The sequence below is a fragment of the Volvox carteri genome (genome assembly GCF_000143455.1).
Source record: "Volvox carteri f. nagariensis unplaced genomic scaffold VOLCAscaffold_58, whole genome shotgun sequence".
Taxonomy (NCBI): Eukaryota; Viridiplantae; Chlorophyta; class Chlorophyceae; order Chlamydomonadales; family Volvocaceae; genus Volvox; species Volvox carteri.
Genome location: NW_003307601.1, coordinates 248,143 through 256,401, shown reverse-complemented (window position 1 = coordinate 256,401; position 8,259 = coordinate 248,143). Strand labels below are relative to the sequence as shown.

The following is an 8,259-nucleotide window of genomic DNA, read 5'->3' as shown; positions in this document are numbered from 1 at the left end:
CACATTGCGAAGTATGAGAATTGGATGGGTCTGGCGGCCGACCAAGCGGGCAGGAAGGAAGTGCTCCCGCATATCACAATGTTTATCCCGCGTTCAGCGAATCGCAAGCTTATGCAGTTTAGGCTTTGCTGTTGGGCATTGGCGGCTAACAGAGCGCGTAAGGCGTTAGGGACGGCGTTATATACCTAGGGAGGAGCGAGTATGCCCTTGCTGCGGCACTGATGGCCATATTGAAGATGAGACGCACATTTTGCTGGACTGTCCGGTGTGTACGACAAAATCAGATCTGATATGGATTTCCCACGCTTCGACCACATGAAGGACGCTATGAAGTGGGAACCTGAACGTCTGGCAAGGATGCTGGAACGTATATGGTCCCACCGCAACTCTATCGTTCCCTTTGGTCGTTAGTATCCTTCATCACTTGTTTCGTTTGAAGTGCGAGGCAGGATGGTGCTTATAGGCGATGTGGAAGCCCTTGAGCCCTCGACTCGTATTAGGGTGGTTTGCAGGTACGGGGAACGCACCCACGACCATGCAATAACGTAACAACAACAACAACAAGGTTGGGGGGTGCGTGACCCCATACCTGTAAAACGACCCATACGAGCCGAAGGCCCAAGGGCAATACCTGAAGCCTAAAAGCCACGGAGAAAGGGAAACACCGCACTATCAACCCAGACTAGCGCTCAAACGGGATAACTGAGTTGCGGTGAGCCCACAAAAACGTTCCAACATCCTCGCCAGACGTGCTGGCTCCCATTTTATGGCCTCAAACATGCCCTGTTAACGTTGAAGATCGAATCTCTCTTCCGCACGAATATCATTACAGGCTGGGCATTCTGATAAACACGTGTTATTCATGCTCGACTTGGCTATTGGTACCACAACAGCGGCAGATCCGCTGCCCCCCGGGGACATGGTACTTGCCCCTTCGTGCTCTGTTTGCCTCCAAGGCCCAGCAACATAAACGAAACTGCATTAGCTTACGACGTGCTAAACGAGGAATGAAAACCTTTTGTATGTGTTGGCCACAGAACGGCTGCGGCTTGTCATAACCCTATGATAACTCTCGATGAGCATGTATGTTTAAGTCCATTCGTCTTGCGCCACTAGTCCATCGGTAGGATATTTGCCTTCCAAGCAAAAGAGCGGGGTTCGACTCTCCGGTGGCGCACTTATAATTTAAAATGCCCAATGGAAGGGGCAAATGAAGGTCGGTCTAGGTCGTTGAGACCTTTGAGAGAGGATCTAAATTCGATGCCTGGTCAAACCCCCGGCATTGTTCGGAAGGTGGTATAGGTCTATCGCAGCGAACGGGCGGAGATGAGGTCTGGTTACACGGATGAGACAGCTGTGCATGCACATGTAGGCAGGCGAGAAAGGGACGTGCTACAAGCCATTGACAGTTGCATATGGCCCCCGACAGGTTCGGTCGAGGAACACTTGTAAACATGGGTTACCCTGTCTGTTACCCCCCGGTAGTGTATTACCCCGACCCCTTTGTTACCCCTCGGTAAGGGGTTACCCCTACCCCCGGGTTAGGTTACCCACCTCCCTTCGTACAAACCCACAGGGGTAACCACTTACCCCTACCCCTACCCCTACCCCCTGGGTTACGCTTAATGGGGGGTACCCCCCGTTTTATGCCGTAGGGCCGTAAAAACACCGCAAAACCCATGAAACCCTCATACCATTTTTTGGGTTTAGTTTTTCAATTGCAGGACCTCTATCCATATTGCCAGAAGTATTAGTAATGTGGCAGTCAGACTGTCGGAAGACCGGTTGGTGGCTGGATAACTAGCGCTATTCCCAGCCGCAGCTGCTGTGCATGCGTGTGTGTGTGTGTGTGTGTGTGTGTGTGTGTGTGTGTGTGTGTGTGTGTGTGTGTGTGTGTGTGTGTGTGTGTGTGTGTGTGTGTGTGTGTGTGTGTGTGTGTGTGTTACATGGTTGGGGGTGCGTGACCCCATACCTGTAAGACTACCCATACGAGCCGAAGGCCCAAGGGCAATACTACAACGCCTAAAAGCCACGGAGGAAAGGAAACACTGCACATCAGCCCAGACTAGCGTCCAAAGGGGGTAATTGTGTTTCGGTGAGCCCACATACGCTCCAACATCCTCGCCAGACGTGCTGGTTCCCATTTCATGGCCTCCCAACATGCTCTGTTGATGATCAAATCCCTCTTCAGCACGAATATCATTATAGGCTGGGCATTCCAATAACACGTGTTTTTCATCCTCGATTCGGCTATTAGTACCAAAACAGCGGCGAAACCGCTGCCCCCTGGGGACATGGTACTTGCCTCTTCGTGCTCTGAATGGATACTCGTTATGTGCGGTGCCTTATAGATTTGCTGTACTTTTGAGAGCTTTTGAATGTGCAGGGGTATCTAGCGGCCAGCTGCCTAAAGGATGCATGCACAGCAGCCGCGAGAAACACCAAACGGCCTTCCGACAGTCTGACTGCCACATTACAAATGGTTCTAAAATAATATTATGGATGGAGGTCCTGCAATTGAAAAACTTCAACTGAAAAATGGCATGAGGGATCTATGGGAGCTTACGGGTGTTTTCGGTAAATTTGCAAAAACATGTGGTTCCCCCTTCACTAGTGATCAAAGATTCGCGTCCGTTTATGCAAAATACATGATAAGCATCCTTTTGGAATACACAGGCCTCACGGGGCCGGAATCCCGGAATTTGACCTCATGAATTCCCAAGCAAATCCGGGTCAAATCCCCACTGGGACGCCGCCGACTGAATAATGGAGCCGCTGTGAGCACGAACAGGTGCTTATGCACATTGGAAGGTCTTAGTACAGTGCACAGGCTTGCGCGGGAGGGCTCCATGCAGCGGGTTACGCCAAGTGCCCTGTTCGCACCTATTTGCGCCTTTTGTGTGGTGCCATCTTGTGTTTTTTTGGTTTGTTTAGTAACGAAACGTGAATCATGCGTCGTCGGCAGGCTTCCAGCGGCAGGCGCCCCAAGGTTTATCGTGGACATGACCGCCAACCGAGGTAACCGCACGAGCATGCCATGCCCGGCCAGTGGTCCCTCGCGTCCATGCAACAATGGCACTGGATCTTCACGACGATACGCCATGGACCTGACGGGTGGGTTGCTATGTGCTTTCGTCCGGTTCGTGGCTGGGTGGCCATCTCCCTTGATAATTGAGACTGCTGCTACTGGCTGTAGGCACGGACGACTCGGGACCGCAACAGCAACACAGGCCCCAGCCAGGAACCTCTGTCATCGAGATCTCGTCCGATAGTAGTGGCGATGACGACGACGGCGACGGTGGGTTGGTGTCGCTCAGTGCAGCATCACCTCGCCATGCCTTGTGTCTGCTGTTGCCAGGTGTTGCATACAATCATAACACATATAATCACTGACTACTGCCCAACGCTCCATCAACTCCTGAAGCATATAAACGCATTCCCCTGCGTCCCCGGTTCCCCTTCATCCTCGTCCAGGTAGCACGGCGCTGCATGCTGGTGTGTGCCCTGTCGGTCCGTTGGGTGCATCAGCCGCAGGTCCATCAGGCGATGCAGCACACCGGCCAAGCACCGCCACCGCGGGCAGGCACGACGCGGCATCGACGAGGCGGAGGTACCGGAAGGGCACGGACCGCTGTGGCGGTTCGTGCCTCCACTGTCGGAAGCCGGGTTGGAAATTGGGGTGTCTCGGTCCAGCAGGAGAGCGTGAGGATGTTGTTCAGGCACCAGCGCGGAATAGATCCCTACCAGTCATGTGGCCCGACCAGCACCAGCAGCCGCCAGGCCTGGATGACCTGCAGTTCGCGCAGTTTCGTCAGTTCCAGGACTTCCTCGCGTGGTGGGGACAACAGCAGCAGTCTATAGCACAGTGGCAGCCATCCATGCCAGGGTGGCAGCCATCCATGCCAGGGTGGCAGCCATCCATGCCAGGGTGGCAGCCATCCATGCCAGGGTGGCAGCCATCCATGCCAGGGTGGCAGCCATCCATGCCAGGGTGGCAGCCATCCATGCCAGGGTGGCAGCCATCCATGCCAGGGTGGCAGCCATCCATGCCAGGGTGGCAGCCATCCATGCCAGGGTGGCAGCCATCCATGCCAGGGTGGCAGCCATCCATGCCAGGGTGGCAGCCATCCATGCCAGGATGGCAGCCATCCATGCCAGGGTGGCAGCCATCCATGCCAGGGTGGCAGCCATCCATGCCAGGGTGGCAGCCATCCATGCCAGGGTGGCAGCCCACCCAGAGCCACCCGGTGCAGCTAACTCCTGGCGTGCACATGGTGTGCATCGCGGACCTGGAGTGCAGGGAGGGTTGCATCCGCAACATCCAGCAGAGGGTCTTGTGGGGCGCGCTCGACCGCATTTACCATGTGGGCGCATTCCGTTCGCCACGTGGCTGGACGTTGCCGGACCCATGCGAGATGCGCTACCGCGGCGCGTGCGTCCATCCATCCCACTGACGCAACGGGACGGTCCACAGCGATCTAGTCACGCACGTGTTCGTGTTCCGACACTCTGCCGCCGATGGGGTCCGCGGAGGGCGCCCAGACTGGCTCAGTGTGCAGTACAAGGTTTCGGATGACCGCTAGACGGATTATGGAAGTCTTAGTGTCGTGTATGCGGTGCTTCGGATTCCCCCTTCGAACATAAGAATGCATGGTTCTTTCTCATGGCGATAAAGTTGGCTGTCGTTACCGGCCGTGGTGTCCAGTGACATACGGCGGGTAAACGCAGTGGGCTCGTGTGCGGCGTATGTATGCACCTGTACAGTGCGTAAACATGGCACGATACACGACTAGGTTAGACATGCTGGTGACAGGTGAAGGGAGACACATCCGGCAGGGCATGGAGTGGCCAAACTTATGCTCATTTTGGCGGTGTCTATGTCGCACTATTAGCAGTGAAACGTTTTGTCTGCTTGGGGACTTAAACGGTATCTGGGAGTTGACCCGTGGGTCGCAACTTTACTTGCACGACGTACACTAAGAAGATTTTAATGTTAGTGAGGCGCGCTCGTCTTTGCACATACCACCAGTATCGGTTATAGGTTTTGCATCTACAAAGGCCAATTAGCAGTATCGCCAAACCAAAACATCGTCACTTTCATATTTGCTCACATAACTCGCTACCTCTTTGTCACTTAGTCAAAGTGTGCAAGTGCGTTAAGTCAGATGTCAACGCGCCAGCTTGTGGAACCCAAAGACCACTCGCTGCTAAGGCGGCTGCCAGACGCAGTAGGACCAGAGACTATCGTGTTAGCCTTTCTACTAGACAAGGATTCCAAGAAAGTCAGTGTCTACATATCTCAGCACCTTCAGGGTGCTCCCGACTGGGATACCCGGTTGTTGGGGTTCACTAGGCAGCAGGGTTCGACACCCCGTACGGGGCCCGTAAGTTTTTGGCCTTTTTTCGGTATCCCCGTAAGGGCCCGTAGGACTTTTCGGTGGCTCCCGTAAGGATTTTGGGGCGCGAAGCGCCCCGTACGGGGCCGCCCCCGGACCGGCCGAAGGCCGGTTACGGGGGCCCCCGTAAGGATTTTAAGGATTTATAAGAGGCCGTACGAGGCCCGTAAAGTCCCCCGTAAGGGAGAGGACGGACCGATTGCCGACTGCCGTGCAAGGTTGTAGTACCCTTTGACCATATAAAGGATAAGGCCACACACTTGGCAGACATAATTCATATTGCAATATTTAACTAAACTTTTCATAATACTTTTATAACTTCTGGTCTGTAACATCCTGAGGATTTTGATGATGATGATGAGGAGGAGGAGGAGGAGGACGAGGATGAGGAGGAGGAGGAGGAGGACGAGAAAGAGGAGCAGAAGGGATGGGCGGCCGCGGCGGCCAAGGCGCTTGGCTTTCACTGAGTGAGCCGTGTCCCCGAGTGTAATGGTTCACGAGAAAATAACGAAAATAGCGATGTACAGGGCAAAAAAATGCAACGCGTCACTTTCCACAGCGTTTCAGCCAAGGACAGTGCCCCCGTAAAGGTTTTGCGGGGGTTACGGGGGCCCCCGTAAGGTTTTCGGCCGGTACAGGAGCCTGGTACGGGGGCCCCTCCGTAAGGAAAATTTGGGAGGTACGGGGGAGCCCGCAAGTTTCAGGAAGGTCAGTGTCGAACCCTGCTAGGCAGTTAGTATCGCAGTGTCTGTTTGGGGGCCAGCAGGATTTTGAGGTGCTTATTTCAGAAAGCACGGGCAAGGTCAGCAAAGCCTGTGACTCGAAACGCAGCCAGGCGCGGCGCTGGACACGATATGCAAGTAACGTGGAAAACTACGCGGGGGGCCCGCGGGCTGCCCGAGTGCCATTCCTTGCATATTTCTTCTCTGCGGACGCCAGAGGCGCCACTAAGACCTACCTCGGAGGGCAGCTCGCGCAGAGTGTCTTCACCAGCCATACCTGGGTTCAATACTTCGAAAGGTGTGTCATGGATGAACACGGGGTGTGAACACGGGGGGTGAACACGGGGGGTGAACACGGGGGGTGAACACGGGGGGTGAACACGGGGGGTGAACACGGGGGGTGAACACGGGGGGTGAACACGGGGGATGAACACGGGGGGTGAACACGGGGGGTGAACACGGGGGGTGAACACGGGGGGTGAACACGGGGGGTGAACACGGGGGGTGAACACGGGGGGTGAACACGGGGGATGAACACGGGGGATGAACACGGGGGGTGAACACGGGGGGTGAACACGGGGGTTGCCAATTGGGAACTGGTACATGCTTGGTGTATCATCATAAGGGTAACATCCTCGTGGCATCCACAGGATCTTCGGCATACCGGAGCCAGCATGTTTCCAATCACAGCCAGTCCTACATCCGACAGCTGCGTGCGTCTCCACGCTGCCCGTCGGAGGCATCTTGTGGTATAGTGTATTCATGCGGAACTGTTCGTGTGACGCGTACCTGGTCTGCCTGCAAGACTGGCTCTGGGCCATGCCGGACTACGACTTCGATACCGCCTGCGCGGTTCGACGTCCAGCCGTGGTAAGTCGTGAGGTTCTGTGGTCGGCCGATGGGGGTACAATGGTGAACTGCACATGGTGAAAAGGGTTGTGGTGCCCAGTGTATCGAGAGAACCCAGGACCCATCAACTAGGTAACCATGTCAAGGAGCTTGAATGTCTTTGTTGGCCGTGTACATATCTGCCATCACAGGTGCGACTCACAGGAGCGGGATCACCGTGTTGTTCCTGTGAGATCTATGGGACGACCGGTGTGTCGTGCCTCCACTTGGAGTATGTGCGCCACCACACCGCCGAGCTCAACACCAGTGACCTGGCTGCCGGGCGGGTCGACGAGGGTCGTCGTGTTGTTCACATCGCACCATCCGCGTCAGGTAGTGTGCAGCCCGGGGACTACTTCTGGCTGGAAGATGACACCCTGGACGGCACCCTGGTGCGCTGTCTACAGCGTCGTGAAGGACTGCGTTGCTGTCACAGTGGCCACGGTGGCAAGTGCATCCACGTGGCGAGCGTGCGCCGTGCGTTTGATGCAGAGCTGCCTCTGTCACTTGCAGATGATGTGACGCAGAGGGACCCAAAGGTCGGTGAGGTGATGGAGCAGGAGGTGGACGGCGATAGTGTTAGCAGCACTTAACGTGACTGTGATGGTGACGACAGCGACAGTGACATTAACAGCATTGGAGAGGACGCGGACGGTGGTGCATCTGCCATCCTCTATCTATACCCGTGTGACGTCGCTAGTGCATCAAAAATGTGCAACTGGGAGGCAACCAACATGCCCCGTCCGTCATCGGTGGGTGGCGGCAGTCTGGTGAGGCCGCAGGTGAACCTCAAGCCCACACCGCCGGTGGGAGGCGCATGTCCCTGTAGCTGTGTGTACAGGGAGCCCGTGTTCGTCCGGGACGTGGACGTATATGGCATGGACACCATGGGCCCTCGGCATGCAGCTGAGTACATGCTCCGTAGCCGCTGTGGCAGGTCGGCGTGCAACATCGTATATGACGGCTTTGGTGATGGGCTGTTTCGCCACAGCAGTCGGTCGTACTTCTCCCTCCGTCACATGTACAACTTCACGGACCAGTTCCTCGCGACAGGCGCAACACCACAGGCCTACGCAGAATCTCAGCAGCGTCTCGCCGCGACAACATCAATTTTCGGTGTCAACCTTCCGTGCGGCATGGTATAAATTCATCACTCATCTGGACTTGCCGTACAAGTTTACATGCCCGGTATGTGGCACCTCGCCTCGCAGGCTAATCTGTGACGGTACGGCAGTCACTATGCTGCTAGGCTT

At 55.6% G+C, this 8,259-nt stretch overlaps 2 protein-coding genes across 2 annotated transcripts; one reads left to right on the top strand and one right to left on the bottom strand.

Moving 5' to 3' along the window:
* Positions 1 to 1,415: 1,415 nt before the first annotated feature.
* VOLCADRAFT_97134 (uncharacterized protein) lies at positions 1,416 to 4,583 on the top strand (the record flags this gene model as incomplete). The annotated part of the gene is made up of 5 exons (XM_002956169.1): positions 1,416 to 1,516; positions 2,966 to 3,114; positions 3,197 to 3,298; positions 3,475 to 3,835; positions 4,475 to 4,583. 5 exons carry the CDS (start codon positions 1,416 to 1,418, stop codon positions 4,581 to 4,583), a joined length of 822 nt encoding a protein of 273 aa, XP_002956215.1.
* Positions 4,584 to 6,421: 1,838 nt separating this feature from the next.
* On the bottom strand, positions 6,422 to 6,685 carry VOLCADRAFT_66658 (uncharacterized protein; the record flags this gene model as incomplete). The annotated part of the gene is made up of 1 exon (XM_002956120.1): positions 6,422 to 6,685. A coding segment is annotated over one exon (264 nt), but the record flags the coding sequence as incomplete, so codon positions are not given.
* Positions 6,686 to 8,259: the final 1,574 nt, after the last annotated feature.